The sequence below is a fragment of the Bidens hawaiensis genome, unplaced genomic scaffold (genome assembly GCF_021521415.1).
Source record: "Bidens hawaiensis isolate Kalapana, Puna unplaced genomic scaffold, B.hawaiensis_p1.1 tig00002123_1, whole genome shotgun sequence".
NCBI classification, from domain to species: domain Eukaryota; kingdom Viridiplantae; phylum Streptophyta; class Magnoliopsida; order Asterales; family Asteraceae; genus Bidens; species Bidens hawaiensis.
In genome coordinates, this window is record NW_027491112.1 from 235,955 (window position 1) to 254,585 (window position 18,631).

General features: G+C 35.8%; 1 protein-coding gene and 2 pseudogenes across 2 annotated transcripts; 2 read left to right on the plus strand and 1 right to left on the minus strand.

Annotated features, from left to right (window-relative positions):
• Positions 1 to 2,100: 2,100 nt before the first annotated feature.
• LOC143605957 (epoxide hydrolase 2-like) lies at positions 2,101 to 4,457 on the plus strand (annotated as a pseudogene).
• A 1,312-nt stretch (positions 4,458 to 5,769) lies between these two features.
• LOC143606554 (oxaloacetate tautomerase FAHD1, mitochondrial-like) lies at positions 5,770 to 18,419 on the minus strand. Of its 2 annotated transcripts, XR_013148768.1 has the most exons (8): positions 18,244 to 18,419; positions 18,002 to 18,167; positions 16,878 to 16,930; positions 16,698 to 16,760; positions 16,544 to 16,594; positions 16,285 to 16,402; positions 16,028 to 16,208; positions 5,770 to 5,850 (listed from the first exon to the last, which is right to left on the minus strand). XR_013148768.1 is itself a non-coding variant. In XM_077082295.1 (7 exons), exons 1-7 carry the CDS (start codon positions 18,334 to 18,336, stop codon positions 16,099 to 16,101), a joined length of 654 nt encoding a protein of 217 aa, XP_076938410.1. In that variant the 5' UTR covers positions 18,337 to 18,419; the 3' UTR covers positions 15,940 to 16,098. The 2 variants fall into 2 exon arrangements, 1 of the variants encoding a protein (XP_076938410.1); XM_077082295.1 differs by lacking the exon at positions 5,770 to 5,850 and having other exon boundaries at positions 15,940 to 16,208.
• Positions 13,230 to 15,728, plus strand: LOC143606575 (epoxide hydrolase 2-like; annotated as a pseudogene).
• Positions 18,420 to 18,631: the final 212 nt, after the last annotated feature.

The window sequence follows — 18,631 nt, forward strand, 5'->3', positions numbered from 1 at the left end:
CTAGCTAGCGGAAATCACTAGTGAGGAACCGATATCTCATATCTTATTTGTGTTTTTTATTCACCTGAAATGGAAAGGTAGGAGAGTAAGAGGATAGAGTTGGTGAATGGATAAAATAATTTGCAAAAAAAATGTGTGCATGAGTATGCTCCACCTTATATAGGTAAGAGCATATCATGCACTCTTCCAATAAATAGGCCCAAATGGGTTTTGTGTACATGGCCTCAGGTCCAAACATACAAGAAAATAAACCGACAAGCTAATTATGATACAACGTTTACGGTACGAGTAACTACAAAAAAAAAATAAACAAAACAGGGCCCTACCCCGTCATCACCCATCATACATAATTAATGTCTATGTCACCTAATATGCATTTACTTATTTAGAGACATTATTGTTCATTAAAATATAGCTATGAGGACACATGATGCAATTATCAGTAACTTGACAGTTGAGGTGACATTACTATACCACCGAAAAATACAAAAAGTTCATAAGGGTATGTGTAGTATAGGGGCTACAAGTGGGGGCGAATTGTAACACGTGGCGCCCATCAACAAAGGGGGCAAATTTATTTTTTATGGTGTAATGGTGTAGGGGCTACAAGTTGGGCCCACGGTATCTTTTTTTATTATTTTCTTTTTATAATTAAACTAATCAAATAAAACCCAATTTCTTCAAATAATTAAATAAAAATGCATTAAAATTAAAAAGAAATACAAAAAAAATACATAACTAAAAATACTAAAAAAACATATAGCTCGGTTGGCGTACATATTTAGGTTTGGGTCGGGAAATTGAAACGGATAGCTCGGTTGGTTTAGGTTCATCGGGTTCCATTATAAGTTTACCTTCGGTTGATTTTGCGAACCATGGTGTTGACCGAAATGAGGGAATGGGTGGTTTGGTTGGTTCGGGTTGTTTATAGGATTCATTTTGCATATACATATATATATACACACACAACATATATATATATCACACACACAACATATATACATATACATATACATATACATATACATATATATACACACACAAACATATATAATAATAATATAAATATATATACATACGTACAATACACACAGCACATATACATACACATACATCTCCAGGCGACAAGAACAATCCGCCCCCGCCCCAAAAATCGCCCACGGGGGCGGTGTTGTAGCCCCTGTCGCTCATCTCTCGCCCCAATCCGTCGCCCACTACATAAGGCCTAATTGTGAGATACGTATCACATTCTAACAGTTATCTTATAATAAAGTTATAAAACCAAGTTTTATTTCGTATAAGTCATTTTGAAAGGCAATTAGCACCTGTTTGATAATATAATATAATCTTATTTTTGAAGAATCATACGTGGTTAAGTTATTCCATAAAAGGGAACAAAAATGAGAAAGCTGAGAAGGATTTGTAGTCACATAAAAAACCCGTCAACAAAAATTAAAAATAAATAAATCATAACTCAAAATATAACAGAAAAACAAAAAAATATTTAAACCGTCTTTCTCGTTCTCATAAAAAAACACAATGTTAAGTGATAAAAGCCGTTATGTCTTTTTGTTTATTATTGTGTTTTGTGTTTATTTTCGTCATTGTGTTTTTTTTCCTTGACATTGTATCTTTTTTTATATAGTGTTATATTACTCAATATTGTTCTATATTTTGTTCGGCATTATGTTATATTTTGCGATCTATTGTGTCTTTTTTAGTTATAATTGTGTCTTTTGTTCATTTTCGTCATTGTGTCTTTGATCTCGGTATTGTGTCTTTTCGTCAATTTTTTTTTATTTTTTTTAACGGAAATGATGGCGGAAACATTTTAGTTTTTTTATTTTTTTATTGTTTTATTTATATTTTGAGTTATGATTTTTTTAATCTATTTTTAAAGGGTTTTATGTGTGGTCACAAATTCTTCTCACACTTCTCATTTTTGTCTCCTTTTATATTTTAACTTTACCTATATCATATATATCACATGTTTGTAGCAGTGGTGGGGTGAGTTCGATCAAATGGATCTTAAATGATTACCACCATCGATTGGTTAGTGTATACACCGTCCATTTCTATAATTAAATGCCTTTGTCTTCTTTCATGCTAATGTTAACGTGGAAATATAATCTTCACTCAGCGGATCTATATTAAAAACCTGAGTCACATGAGCCCATAGTTCATATTCGATTAATACTCAAAAACAAGATGGAGGGGATACAACACAAGTTCATACATGTCAATGGGCTCAACATGCACGTAGCCGAAAAGGGTCAAGGCCCAATAGTCTTGTTACTTCACGGATTCCACGAGCTCTGGTACTCTTGGCGCCACCAGATTGTGTATTTGGCGGACCATGGTTACCGAGCCGTGGCACCAGACCTTCGTGGCTATGGTCAGACTACGGGTGCACCCGTCAATGACCACACCAAGTTCACCGTGCCTCATGTGGCGGGCGACCTGATTGGGCTACTTGATGCCATCACAAACGAAGATGAAAAGGTTTTTGTTGTGGGTCATGACTGGGGTGCGTACATTGCTTGGTACTTGTGTCTGTTTCGGCCCGATAGAGTCAAAGCTTTGGTCAACGTTAGCGTTGTAATTTTTCCTTGGAACCCAAATGGAGACATGGTCGAGCTGTTAAGACAAGAGTACGGCGATGATCACTACATGACCAGGTTTCAGGTATCAGTTAGTCATTATTATTATTTTTCATATGATTTGTTGAATAAGTGAAATTTGGTTTTTTGTGATGATTGGTGTGTTTTTATTGGTGTAGAAACCAGGTGAAATTGAAGCTGAGTTTGCTAAAATGAGTTACAAAACATTCATGCAAAAGTTCTTGACATTACGAGCCACTTTTTTTCCCGAAAGGTAAAGGATTTCTACATTCACCGCCTGATGTCCCGGTTACCTTACCACCTTGGTTGTCGGAAGAAGACATCGAGTACTTTGCTAGCCAGCACGAAAAGGCGGGTGGAATCAACTACTACCGAGCTCAAAAATTTGTAAGCAACAAATTTTATTTAAGTTTGGGGAATCCGTTAGGGCTTGAATAACTATTAAAATCCTAGGAAAATAAGAAAAAATAGAAGAGTACGTATCCTCCATCATAATTACCCAATATATTTCTTGATGACACTAAACTCACCAACATGTATATATGTACAAAAGAAATAATCCATTACATATTTGATTTTGTTAACATGACCGCAGGAGCTGGGAACTGACTTCAGCATGGATGGGTGCTAAAGTTATGGTGCCAGCAAAATTTGTGACCGGAGACATGGACCTTGTTTATCATATACCAGGTGTCAAGGACTACATAAACAATGCCGAGATTAAGAAGGATATTCCATTGTCGGAAGAAGTTGTGGTGATGGAAGGTGCAGCCCACTTCATGAACCGCAACCAATTCCCTACCACATATTTTTTCCTTCTCGCATCATCAGACGCGTATCTTTTATTTAATGTGTCCCAAATATTCTTTGCGGATTTGTATTCAATAAACAAGTCAAATAAATTGTTGGTCATATGGTTTAATAAATGACCACGAATAGCCTTGTTATCCTTCTCATATTTTTTAACAGTTTCTATTGATGGCATGAATGAAGAAGAAGCAATAATCTGAATAGGGGCTGATTGAACATGGTATTTGGATGGATCTTCAATTAAAACATAATCTATATGCAAATGCTCGAAAAAATATTAACATCTTTTGAGACCAACGACTGTAATTGGTTCCGTCTAATGGTTCGAGTTTTGACAGATCAGGAATAATTTTTGACAGATTCATAATCTCTACTTGGGTGATTTGAGATCAAAATCGCTTTTAAATTGTTATTTCAAAGAATGGCAACTTTGTTGGGAAGGCCTATCTTAGTGGTGGATTATTTGTGATGAACACTGTTAATGTTTCTAATAATGCATCTAGTTCTGCTTATATTGTTGAGTCTGCTAATATGTGGCATGCTAGATTAGGCCATGTTGGATTTTCATCTATTAAAAGACTTAAAAATGCGGGCACGATTCATGTTAGTAATATGTATGAACAAGCTAAGTGTCATGTATGTGTAGAAGCCAAACATGCTAAAAAGTCTTTTAAAAAAGTAACTAGTAGAAGTACCGATTTGCTAGAACTTATTCATTCAGATTTAGCTAATTTTAAAAATACAACGAGTAAAGGAGGTAAACATTATTATATGACTTTTATTGATGATTATTCGAGATATACTAAAGTTTACCTCTTAAGGTCTAAAGATGAGGCTGACAAAACGTTTATAATTTATAAATCTGAAGTTGAAAACCAACTCGATAGAAATTTGGCAGATCCATTAACTAAAGCATTGACTAAATATTTGGTCTTATCAACGTCGAGGGGGATGGGGCTTAAGCCCAATAGTGAGGATCGTATGGTGGGCACCCACAGTGGTCAAACGAAACCGTATGAATCCTAGTTTACACTACATTCTCATCCCTATGACAAAAGGTAGTGTATTAAATAAAGGTTGAGAATTGTATCTCTTAATTTCATAGCCTAATGAGGTGGTTCTTTGAGACGAACTTGATGAATGCACCGATACTATGTAGAGGGTGAACATTTTATGTTCTTAATGATTTCATAACCAACGTGTGGGTTAGTCTATGTATGAGGTAGACTTTTAATTGAAATTACCTATGTGAGTGTGAAGGTGAGGCCGCCTTCTATAAGAGATACGGGCTATCTCTTTAGAGCACTCATGAGTTCCAAGGTTTGTACATGGCCACATAATTTTTTGTAGTACCGTGAAGATTGAATCGAACACCGGGTTTGGTATGTGTTGTGGGGGTCTCATCTGAATACATTAAGTTCAAGAGTTATTCACTTAATGAAGTTCTAATGTTGCCTCACTACACTACGTGTTAATTCAAATCGTAAGATATTAACACTTATGTACAAAACAAACTCATTATATGACCAGAATATTTTGAACTGTTTTGACAATCTTTTTGTGGGAGATTGTTGGAATTAAAAGAAAGTCTAATATATCTTTAATATTATTAAATATAATATTAATATATCTAATTGTTTTAAAAGACCACCAGATGAGTTTTACGGTATATAACAAAAAGAAAACAGTTTTTTCTTTTAGTTATTTTCAAACCCTAATAAGATAACAACAATCATCCTCTCTAATATACTGATCATACGCTCATTCAATCTTCATCATTGATTTCTTCTTGAGTACACAAGAATACTTCAATTCATCTCTGTGTTAACCTTGGAGAGTGACTGGCAACATCTACATTTGTACCCCGGTAGTGCTCAAATCGCTTTTAAGGCAGTGTGATTACACACGACACAGGTTTAATTTTATTATTGCTTTCGTTTATTCAATTGTTTGGCAGATTCTTCCAACACAATAAACTCATAACCGATTTTATAAAGAAATTCTAATTTCGGTCTCAAATGCTTATGATATCTTCCATAAGTAAAAAATAAGTGACTTATGTTTCTTGAGGTCTTTGGTTTAAGATTTGGGTGTCGTTAGCTACGTTTGTCCTTGACACATTCATTGTGGATGCGTGAATTTCGGTTTAGATTACTACTTGTTGCATAAACATGTTTTCAAATTAGAGTTTTTAAATTATGTTTGATAACCATAGGAACAATATAGAATTTGGAATTAAATATGTTGATAGGTCATATCAACATTATTGGGTTATAATGTTATATTATGGTTTATCTGGTTCTTATGTAATTTATTTTGAAGCAACTAAATGCTTAACCTCAAGTGTTTCAAGGGATTATTATCATCCAAATTTGGAATGCTACAAGCAAATGTAACTGTTGAAGTTATGTTTAAAACACTTACACAATAGAGCCAAACTCAGACAACGAAACGCTCTGAAAACGTGTTTCAACTTTCAACTCGTGACTTCTATAACGACTTTTGACGTCTTCCGACATCAAAGTGCACATCCAACAAACTTGTTGTTCTAGCTTCAATCTTTTGACCAACTTTGACCGGCCCGGCACCTTTTGGGGCTCCTGCTCATCATATATATCCGGCCACATTAGGATAATGGTATAAATATAGTGTCATAAAAACAGTTTATTAGATACCTGTTAGTATAACATTGATCTAGGATATAAGTTAATAGTTTATTATGTAATTATTATTTGGTAAAGGGGTAGAATTGTAATTATTGTAACTAGGCCGCTAAGGCAGTTAGGGTTTGTCACAGTTGTTTAAAGACGCTGTTTAGAATAGAAGTGATGAAACGTTGTTTCGTTTGATGAAGCAGCGCTTCTAAATAGTTCATAATACAATTCAGTTCCATCTATATTCTCTTGTTCATAGTTTTAATCACCAAATCAATTGTCTTCTTTGATATCCAACAAACATCGCCTTTTAGAGGTGTTAATACCACTAAGAGGGGAAAGGGCATTCATGGGTACTACCTATTCACCGGCCAATCATACATCGTTATTTCATTTCTACCCTTAGGTACGCACAAACCAGAAAATAATTGTTATAAGTACCCTAAAACTTTTTTTGTAATATATGTAATAAATTGATTATTAATGGGTATTTAAATTTCTTCAAAAGTCTCCCACAGTCATATAACCGCACGGTAAACCTTTGCCACAAATTGTAATTTGGCAAACTACCTATATAGTTAGAGATGAGTTTGTCATGGACTCATGTGGTAAACTACCCATGAACCTTACCCACACTAGTGCCCGGCCCCTCTAATATGACTGATCAAATATGGGATCTTGAAAATTATATCCTCTGTTGATCCTTTTTGCCTTATACCACATATTTGAAAATGATAGCAACAACATTAAATTAACTATGTGATGCAGACGATTATAAAAGGACAAATGATTTGTAAGTTGTTGTTCTTAATTGTAACATATATAAACCGGAACAGGACATAGAAATTAAGTTGAGAAGCACAATTTATTTAAGCTAAATTAGCGATTTTTCATTACATTGAAAAACCATCATCTCCATTATTACCGAAGGTCGAATTCAGCATGTTTTTCAAATTAATCATCGAATTAAGGTCTTTGACGTACGTGATTCTATATTGCGGCGATGGAATGGCCGGGTAGAAACGGGAAGATATCACTACCTCGTAAGGTTTGTCGAGTATGTTGAAAGAAGTATGATGATATGATATGCTATGATATGAGCCGAATAGGTAAAGAGAAATCAGTAAGTAACAAAAAGAAAGGTGACACCTAGGGACCACGTGGAAAGACTGTTAATACGTGTAAAAATTTAACAAATGTGAAAGCATTGTCTTCCTTCACTCAACCAACATATATATAAAAGGCTGACCTGAATCTCGATCGATATACTCAAAAACAATAAGATGGAGGGGATACAGCACAAGACCATACATGTCAATGGGCTAAACATGCACGTAGCCGAAAAGGGTCAAGGTCCAACAGTATTGTTACTTCACGGATTCCCCGAGCTCTGGTACTCCTGGCGCCACCAGATTGTGTATTTGGCGGACCATGGTTACCGAGCCGTGGCACCAGACCTTCGCGGCTATGGTCAGACTACGGGTGCACCCGTCAACGACCACACCAAGTTCTCTGTCCCTCATGGTGGGCGACCTGATTGGGCTACTTGATGCCATCACAAACGAAGGTGAAAAGGTTTTTGTCGTGGGTCATGACTGGGGTGCGTACATTGCTTGGTACCTGTGCATGTTTAGGCCCATAGAGTCAAGGCTTTCGTCAGCCTTGGCGTGGTATTTTTTCCTTGGAACCCAAATGGAGATATGGCCGAGTTGCTAAGACGCGAGTTCGGAGATGATCACTACATGGCCAGGTTTCAGGTATTATTATTTGGAAAACTGGATTTAAAATAACCCTGACTATAGATTATTTGCAAATAAATGTCTCAATTAACTAGTTGGTTGCTTACAATTTCATCTTTTAACATTTTTTTTCCAACGAGTCGTGACTAGCGGAAGCTTAACTCTGTTAGTCTTCACTCAAATTGCCACCCATCACATCACAGAGCTAGCGCGACCCTCTCTTCTTCTACCACCGCTAACTCCGATGGTGGTTCTAGAGATCTTGCAACCTCAATAATTGGGGGTTTTACAAGAAAAAATTCTTAAAGGTTCAGTCCAATGTTACAAAGGAGTTTGAGACGAAAATATTCATTTTTCTGGCAAATAAAAAGAGTTTTCTAGCCTCGATAAGCGTTCCCCGAATCCTCGTTTGTGTACCAACGTTTTCTCAAAGTTCGTGCCACCCTCCACCCACATACGACAAGATGGTGTTTGTTCTCGAAAAGCGTGTCATCAATTTTTGAAGATTGGTGTTCATCGTTTAGAGTGTCGAGAAAGTAGAGCGGCGTTGAAGTACTGCTCGAGTTCCTAGGGTTTCCAATACGCCAATAAGGTTAGGCGTAACGACAAATCAATATAATATAATATTATATTTAAAATCTTAAGCCTTAAGTCGAGGTTATACTCGATACCTCGATAAAAGAAAAGAAAAGAAAACATAACAAAGAAATGAATGAAAGAATGAATAGTGAATATCGTGAATACATATATATGTGTGTGTAAGTATATATGTATATATATTCTTTATTATGAAAAATATTATTTAATGCATAAATGAGTATTCTTAAATAATAAAAGAAAAGAATACGTTTCTTAGAGAAGAAGAAACGTCGGGCTTTTATAAACTAAAGTTTTATAATTACTTTTAAACTAAAGGTTTTTAAGTAAAAGAAAATGAACTAATGGTTCATCGATGTTGAGGTATAAAATAAGATTAAAGGTCTTAAGCCGGATCGTGTATCCGACTAACAAATGTTTATACTCGTACTATAGGTGCAAGATAAATAAGGGAAAGACCCTCGGACGGTGAGTGATGCCGATCCCAAAGCGACAAGGTGAATACGCCCCCAAACTTTTATAAACTTGTTTTCAAACGAGTCAAACATGGACAATGAACTACGTGTTCCTAAAACCGTTATAAATAAGGGTATAAACCTAGCCCTCAGGCTGTGGTATACGTGTGTCTGGATCCTTACATAGGTGGTACTATGCGGTGGGTACGCCGCACCACCCTTGGTCGTAGGACGCTCTCCTGCAGGAAGTACGACTTTATGTGTATATTTACAGGTACTTAACTAAGTCGAACGCTGCGGTGTTTGCTGAGGTGACCTAGAGTAGAGGCTCAAATTTATAATGTGTTATTTGACTTTGTCATTCCTAAGCCACGTTAGGCCGAGACAGGCATAGTCTCGAGGGGTAATAAAGTAAAAAGAAATTATTTTTTCGTCAGCGTGTTCACCAGCATTCGTTGCTGACTTATTTTATTTACATTTTTCAGGTGAACAAAGTTAGAGCTTGGAATGACGAAGTACTATGATATCCGATGGCTCGGATTTATTTTGTAAACTTAAAATGGTGGTTTGTAAATATAAACAAGTAATGTTTTGTTAACAACTATAACGGGTGTTTTATAATCCCGTCTTTTGAATGTATATATACATGTTACACTTTTGATCCTTAAAGTTTTATAAGTCTTCCGCAAACTAACGCAACTCTGATTTAATTACAATTGTGGTACCAACATATGCGTCACACTCCTAGGCCGTGTTTTGGGGTGTGACACCTGAAGTGAATCGTTTTCTCATTATTATTTACAAACTTTTCCAAGTAATCGTGTGTTCTTATAAATCAACTCTTTTATAAACTACTTGAGATCGTTTGTCCACCGTAGTTAATTAATTAATAATTATGAACTTTACTTGCACTTTCCACTGATTCCCTGTGGAGACGACCTTACATACCCGTACTAGTTATAGGTATTTAAGCATCATAAATACTTGTTTTTTATTAGAGCACGACATCTACATCACCATTCAAGGAAATTAGTGTCATTTAGCTTTTCTTTCTTAAGAATAGTCTTGAGGGTGAATGAAGAGTTATTATCAGTTGACATCTGTTTTAAATAAGAAAAATAAATTTAATTAGTATTTTCGATGTTATAAACATATTATTAATGACCCAATTAACATTAATAAAATAGGGATTTGAGAATCTGGCTCCCAGTTAGTAATGGCAGCTGTAGCACACAACATTAGTAAGTGGTTAGGCAGACTGACAACGATGGCCAATTATGAATAAAGCACAATTCTCGGTTATGAGGCCTATTAAGACAACAATTGTCTAGGTAGATACGTTTAGCCTCATCTATGCCCACTTTAGTCTTCAGACAGCTGTAGCACGTAACAGAAGAGTAAAATAATAGTCGCCCTAGTACAGACACGTGTGAAAGGGCCGGTTGTGTCAACGAAACCCTTTCACCTTGAAAGGATAGGCTAGAAAACAAGTGTGGTGCTGTAGCTCCAAACACTTGAAATTTCGCAGTATGCCTCAAGTGTGCCTTATAGTATGATGGCATAAACTATTGATTTTAAAATTGGGATTAATTTTAGAATTTACCGAATAGAGTAAAAGTCCAGTTTTACTGTATAAATCGGGACAACTTGATGAACCATTTCATTTCTCAGGACACTTAGTTTTAAATAACCTATTAAAACTAAGTTTGTCGCGATATGACTTACCAATTTTAAGTTAATAGTTAAACTATTAAGTTATAAGGTTTTGGAAAATCAAATTTAGTTTAATTTTGCAAAAACTAAATTGGTTGATTAAAATTTATTTTAATATATTTGGTATTAGGTTGGTGGTAATATAACCTATTATAATCAAGCAACCACAATAGCAAACAAGAATATGTAAATCTTAAATGGCCAAAAGGTGATTGGTCTTGCTAGAGCCTATTAGCAAGACCAATCGGGTCAAGGGGTCACAACACAAACAACCACAAGGATGGACTTTTGGTGCATCCGGTCATCTTTGCTTACTCCCACTGACTTCAAGAACTCCATGAGCTCGTCCTCGGTTTTTCTTCGGGTCTTCTTCATTACAATATTAAAATACGTATAATGAAAAACCAAACCCTATCTATTACAATTTTGAACCATCAAAGTGGCCAAAAACCATAAAATAAAACCGAAAATAAAATACAACTTTGAACCATCCATATGGCCAAAATCAAACAACCAATCACACAAAGTCGGGCCAGATTTACATATTCAATAAAAAATAAAGTTGAGCAATATTTTGGTCAAATAAAATAAATAAAAATTGACCAAACCAAGATTGCTCAAAAAACATATCTAGATCAAAAACTTCAACTAGCTTGAAGTTTATGATGTAGATCCGGTGAAAAAGACCGGATTCGACTCGTATGTTGTAACCAATGCTCTGATACCACTGTTGGTGGTGATCAGTCAACGGTTTAACAATTAAACCCGGTTTTAATTGGATTCATAATTATTAATCAAATTAATAATAAACGAGAAAACGCAACGGAATATTAAATTGAGTAATCACCAAAAACGGAAAACCGTACAGGATCCGGTTACAAACAATACGAGTACGAACCAAACAAAATAAATATAATTGTGAACCGACAATATATTTAATTTTACCTCGGTTAATAAATAACCGGTTGAGACACCGAGGTTCAACAAACAAACGCTAGTTGACGAACTTCCGGGGCAGCGGCGGTGCACTACGACAACGACGGTGGTGCGGGGCTTCCTGTGGCGGTGGTCGATACACTATCGGCAGCGACGGCGGCTGAGGTTAAGCTTGGCAGCGGCAAACAAATCATTAATTAATGGCCGGTGACTTGATTGCGTACCGAGAGATCTAATGGAAAAAGTCAAAACCCTTTAACTCCAATATTGTTGGAGTCTATGTAGACTTTTGGGGACGGTGAGAATCTTCTTGTTCTCCAAGAATTAGGTTTTTATTATTAGTATTCTTATATGATAATTATCTTAAATAATAAATTTTAACCGGGCCCAAGTCCAACTCGTTTTAACTCTCGTTAAAAGCCCGAACTAGTTTATTTAAGTAGAAAATAAACTTTATTATTTATAACCATTATAAATAATAATTCCGTCACAATACATTCGTCACTAACCGGTTAAACCATTTAAGCGGATTTTGGTTCGTTGCCCAAGGTGTAACTCTCACGGGTCACATCCCGGTCGGCTGCATTGACTTAACCGAGCCAGTCCATAATTCCAACAGCTACACCACCCAAAATAAACATTCCCTTCTCGGCCGCCATACCCACACGTACCCCTGCTTCTACACGCTGCCAAACGACCCTATATTCAAAATTACCCATACAATTATGTCTAAAAGTTAACATGCATGCGACTCAAATCAACAAACATTACAGATTAACTGAAAAAACAATTGTGGGGTTGATAAAAGGGAAAATGCCATAAAAAACCAACATACTTTCTGTTTTTTCGCACAAAAGTCCCTCAACAATTTTTTGCACGTTAAATCCCTGCACATGTTAAATTTGAACAAAGAAGTGATGTAACTTTTAAAAACAATATGAGATTGATTTTTTGAAGCTTTAAATGTTCTTTCCTAAGCTTTATACTACTTGAGTAGGACGTGTTCCTTGTATAATGGATTCTTGGGAAGATATAGCCAAAAAAACATTTTTCTATAAACAAATATTTTTAATTAACCATGATTAAAATTGTATCAGACAACTTAAAAAATCTTATTATATGTTTTTGCATTCAGATTTGTTTAAATTATTTAGTACTATTTCAGCTAACTAATACTAAGTATGTTTGCTTAAATTCATCACATATTCATCTTTGACATAGTTTTTACATTGTTATTATTATTTGCTACACACGGATTTTGAGTGTTGGATGTAGCAATTTTGATAGATGGATTAGAAAATTAGGTGGAGACAGTGGAGTTGTTCAATTCTTTGTAGTTATATACATATATAACGTTAACTATAGCGTTGGAAGAAATTATATATTCACACACACTTGAGGAAAAATCAAATATACAAGAAAAAAAAATCAATTTCATTGTTTTTAAAAGTTACGTCACTTCTTTGTTCAAATTTAACATGTGCAGTGACTTTTACGTGCAAAAAATTGTTGAGGGATTTTTGTGTGAAAAAACAGAAAGTATATTGATTTTTTTATGATATTTGCCCTTTATAAAAACAAACATTACATTTACTTGACAAAAAAATGTGACACACAAGGACACGTGGAATACGTGTAACAAACAAATGTGAAAGCATTATCTTCCAATATCACTCAACCAACATATATATATATAAAGGCTGACCTGAATCTCGATCGATATGCTCAAATAACACGAAGATGGAAAGAATACAACACAAGACCATACATGTCAATGGGCTAAACATGCACGTAGCCGAAAAGGGTCAAGGTCCAATAGTCTTGTTACTTCACGGATTCCCCGAGCTCTGCGCCACCACATTGTATTTGGCGGACCATGGTTACCGAGCTTGGCACCAGACCTTCGCGGCTATGGTCAGACTACGGGTGCACCCGTCAACGACCACACCAAGTTCACTGTCCCTCATTTGGTGGGTGACTTGATTGGGCTGCTTGATGCCATCACTAACGAAGATGAAAAGGTTTTTGTCTTGGGTCATGACTGGGGTGCGTACATTGCTTGGTACTTGTGTATGTTTAGGCCCGATATAGTCAAGGCTTTCGTCAGCCTTGGCGTGGTATTTTTTCCTTGGAACCCAAATGGAGGTATGGCTGAGTTGCTAAGATGCGAGTTCGGAGATGATCACTATATGGCCAGGTTTCAGGTATCAGTTGTTATTATTAGGAAAACTGGATTTAAAATAACCTTAGCCATGGACTATTGGTAAATAACAGTCTCAATTAACGAGTTGGCTGCTGACAATCTCATCATTTAACATATTTTTTCCCAACGAGTCGTGACTAAAAGAAGTTTAACTCCGTTAGTCGCCGGAAAAACGTTTTTGACAAGAAAAAAAACTCAACTTGAACACCACCACCACCTAAACACCACACACCGTCGACAACCACCACTTGAACGTCAACGCTGACCACCACCACCACTATCGCTGGGAACCTTTTGCGTGTTAGGGATTTGACTGATTCTCAACCTATCAAGCAAATGAACAGTTGTTCGTTCCCGTCATCAGAGTCCTAGTTCACCGTCTAAGTGGTTAGGTGCTCGCCGGATTGGCCTCAAACCGTCGTCCATCACCATCATAGAGCTGGCGCGACCCCCTCTTATTTTACCGTTGCTAACTCCGATGGTGATTCTAGAGTTCTTGCAACCTCAATAATTTGGGGTTTTACAAGAAAAATTCCTAAAGGTTCGATCTAATGTTACAAAGGAGTTTGAGACGAAAATGTTCATTTTTCTGGCAAATAAAAAGAGTTTTCTGGCCGAAAACGTTTTTCAACGACCGGACAAGTATGTTAATAGATGGTGTCATCAACAGCCAGCCAGCCCGTTAGTTGAGACTGTTATTTATCAATAGTTCATAATTTAGATTATTTAAATCCAATTTTCCTTATTATTATTTTTTTTATTTTCATATATGTGAAATTTAGTTTTTTGTGACGTTTAATGGTGTGTATTTATTGGTGTAGAAACCGGGTGAAATTGAAGCTGAGTTTGCTAAAATGAGTTACCAAACATTTATGAAAAAGTTCTTGACATTACGAGATCCGGGACCACTTTTTTTCCCGAAAGGTAAAGGATTTCTACATTCACCGCCTGATGTCCCGGTTACCTTACCACCTTGGTTGTCGGAAGAAGACATCGAGTACTTTGCTAGCCCGCACGAAAAAGCGGGAATTACCGGTGGAATCAACTATTACCGAGCTCTTCATTTGTAAGTAACTAATTAAAAGATTCATCTGAATTGTGTCAGACAATTTCATATTGAAATATTTATGTGGCTCTTCGAAAGTCCAATATGATAATTGTGTATTTATAGATCAACACAATTGTTATATGAGAAACAAATCATCACAATTGCTAAGTTGATGGTTAGCAGTCATGACAATTATCATTATCGACAATAGAACCGTTATACATGTGAAAAAAAAAACCATGAACGGAACCATTGTCAGTCAACGGTAAGTCATGACCAAGTTATCATTGATGCTTAATTACCACTTCTCCAAATTACTAGTCATCAACAACCAAGTTTTCATTTACTTGCCACTGGTGGTCGTTTCCATTAAACTTTATGAGACACCCACCGAGTCCGCTAGTGCATGAAACAAGAATAGTAACAACATAGACTGTACTCTGCATCTCCTAACTCGTGTCAATATTTTATTTTATTTCCCTTTGGTATTATAGTAAATCATATTTTCTTGATGATACTAAAATCACCAACATGTATATATATATATACAAAAGATATATTTGAGGTTGGTAACATGACCGCGGGAGCTGGGAACTGACTTCAGCATGGAGGGGTGCTAAAGTTATGGTGCCAACAAAATTTGTAGCCGGGGACATGGACGTTGGCTATCATATGCCAGGTGTCAAGGGCTACATAAACGATGGCGAGTTTAAGAAGGATGTTCCATTACTGGAAGAGGTTGTAATGATTGACGGTGCAGCTCACTTTATCAATCAAGAGAAGCCTGATGAGATCAATAAACACATAATCGACTTTATAAAGAAATTCTAATTCTAATTTCGGTTGCTTATAATATCTTCCATAAGTAAAAAATAAATGACTTATGTTTCTTGAGGCCTTTGGGTTTTTTAAGATTTAGGTGGTGTTAGCTACATTTGTCCTTATATAATATAATGATAGGTTATATAATGATTTATGATAGGTTATATAATGATTTATGATAGGTTATATAATGGTTTGTGTATTTCTTATATAATATAATGTAGTTTGAAACAACTAAATGTTTATTCTCAAGCGTTTCAAGGGATTATTATCATCCAAATTTATAATGTATTTCTTGTGTATTTCTTATATAATATAATGTAGTTTGAAACAACTAAATGTTTATTCTCAAGCGTTTCAAGGGATTATTATCATCCAAATTTAGAATGCTACAAGCAAATGCAACTGTTGAAGTTACGTTTAAAAAACTTACACAATAGAGCCAAATTCAAACAACCAAACACGCTCGAAAACGTGTTTCAACTTTCAACTCGGGATTTCTATAACGACTTTTGACGTCTTCTAACATCAAAGTGGACATCCAACAGACCTGTTATGCCAGCTTCAATCTTTTGACCAACTTTGACCGGCCCGACACCTTTTGGTGTGCCTGCTCGCCATATATATCCGGCCACATTAGAATAATGGTATAGATGTAGAGTAACAAAAACAGTTTATAAAGATACCTGTTAGTATAACATCGCCTTCGAGAAGTGTCATAATACTGCTAATATGACTGATCAAATACGGGATCTTGAAAATCATATCCTCTGTTGATCCTTTTTGCCTTATTTCTCCATCTACCTAAGGAGTAAAACATTAATTTGGATGAAAATAAAAAAAGTAAAGACCATTGTTTTTTTATTGCAGAATTATATAGTTATACGCATCAACTTATAAATATAAATTGTAAAAGCAGTACTACAAGTTAATGAAATGTTGTACCTTTAACCACAATTCCAAGTTATGAGGATCCGGCACCCTTGATAATGAAAGCTGTAACGGATTTATCATTTAACCATCAACTTATAATAACATAACAAGATCAAAATAAACAAAACTTGTGTAACAAAATTTTTGAAAAGTTCATAGTTCTTACAATGGAGCTGATTGGTGTGAAAGTGTCCTGGCCTTTAGCAACTGTCCATGGAAGCCCGGCAGACTGGTATGTGAAATATGCCAATGAAAATGTGAGTATGCTATATAATAACATTGTTCCTTAGGCTATTTAACTTGACATGGTGACTATATGTTTCAAAAACATAAAACATGATTTTACCTTTGCAGAAGCCTGTATTTCCCTTGCTGTCATATCCAGTGCAAGTGCATAGCCTGCAATGAAGCAAATATCCAGTTTTGAGATCATGAATATGTTCTATAAAGAATCATCTTTTTGATCCTTTTTACTTTGTTTTTCTGTGACAGTAATAATTGGGGACTAATTTCAGATAAAAGATAATCTGTAAATCTAAAATCCAAATATCAATGTCAAGAATTTATGAAATTGGAGAGTAGAAACAAAAAATTCTGTGTAAACCTTACTCTATTTTCTTAATTTATTAGAAATAATGTTAACTGCTAGGGGTGTCAATTCAGTTTGGTTTTGCTTAACCATAACCATACGGAGCTTCGGTTATGAAAGATTGCTTAACCATAACCATTGGCGTTCAAAAAATAAAAGTTTAATCATAACCATAACTGAGCTTCGGTTATAGAAGATTGCTTAACCATAACCATTGGCATTAAAAAAATAATAAACAAAAATAAATAAATAAATAAATAAATAGATAAACTTAAAGCTTAACCATAACCATCACCGAGCTTTGGTTATGTAAGATTGCTTAACCATAACCACTACCGTTCAATAAAAACTTAACCATAACCATAACCGGATGGTCCGTTAACCATAGGTCGGTTAACCGTCGGTTATGGGTCCGTTTCGGCCAAGTCTGGTTAGGCTATGTGTAGTGGAGGGGCTACAAATTGGGGCGAATTGCAACACGTGGCGCCCAGCCAGCAAAGGGTAGGTTTTTGTTTTTTGGGTGTAATGGTGTTGTAGACCCATATATATATATACACACACACACACACATATAATAATAATACACACACACAAACAAACAGCCGACGAGCACCCCCCCCCCCCCTTGTCGCCCCAAAACCATCACTTTTCTCGCCCACTACGGGCTCCCTTAAGGCCCAATGTATTTTTATTTTATTATTATTTTTTCATTTGTTTCTGTTGAAATGGTTCGGTTATGGTGTTCGAAGCTCAATTTAAATTATGAAAATAGAAATATAATAAAATTTATAAAAACACAAACATACAAGGTCCGGTTTCTGCTAAAGTCAGTTAACGAAGACACATTAACCGATAATAATCGGTTAACCATATCGGATTACCTCCGACGTAATCCATAGCAGTCGATTCAGGAACATCACGAGCTTTCTTACTAATAACAACCGCCAATTCCACCTCATGATCCAGCGATTCCAACGGATGCGGTACTTCGATCGTACCGCCGTTTGCTAAGTAAGAAGATGTAGGTTTCATAAACAACACCGGCTCCTAATATTATTCAAGACACATATAATCAATTCAATTGAATATGACATTTGAGAAATTAAGATCGAATTGAGCAAACCTTGGGAACGGCGTTGCCGAGTTCTTTGGCGTGAGCGGCGTAGTTACGGCCGACGGCGACGATTTTAGTCCCGACGCTTAGTAGTTTGTCCATGGTGGTTTCCGACGACGGAGATGCAAATAGATACACGCACGGTGTATTGTTCAACGGTAGTCAGTCAGGTACAAGTAGTCAAACTCTACTAGTATTTGCATATTTGGATTTTGGACTAGCCCATGAAAGCCCAGTTGAATTCACATTATGGGCTTAATTACAAAACTAGTATTTTTTTTTCAAAATCGGTTCGGGTTGGTTAGCAAAAATTAAAAATGGTTTGGGTTATAAACCGGTTTAGGAGGGAAAATGTTTGAACATATAAAATCGATTGGGGTTGGGTCCAAAACAGGTT

Excerpts from the sequence above, each read along its gene's own strand:
- LOC143606554 (XM_077082295.1), bottom strand. The coding sequence starts at position 18,336 with ATGGACAAACTACTAAGCGTCGGGACTAAAATCGTCGCCGTCGGCCGT. Across the intron at positions 16,595-16,697 it reads TCACACCAATCAGCTCCATT|CTTTCATTATCAAGGGTGCC; the intron begins GTAAGAACTATG and ends AATCCGTTACAG. Across the intron at positions 16,209-16,284 it reads AGGCGATGTTATACTAACAG|GCACACCAAAAGGTGTCGGG; the intron begins GTATCTTTATAA and ends TATGGCGAGCAG.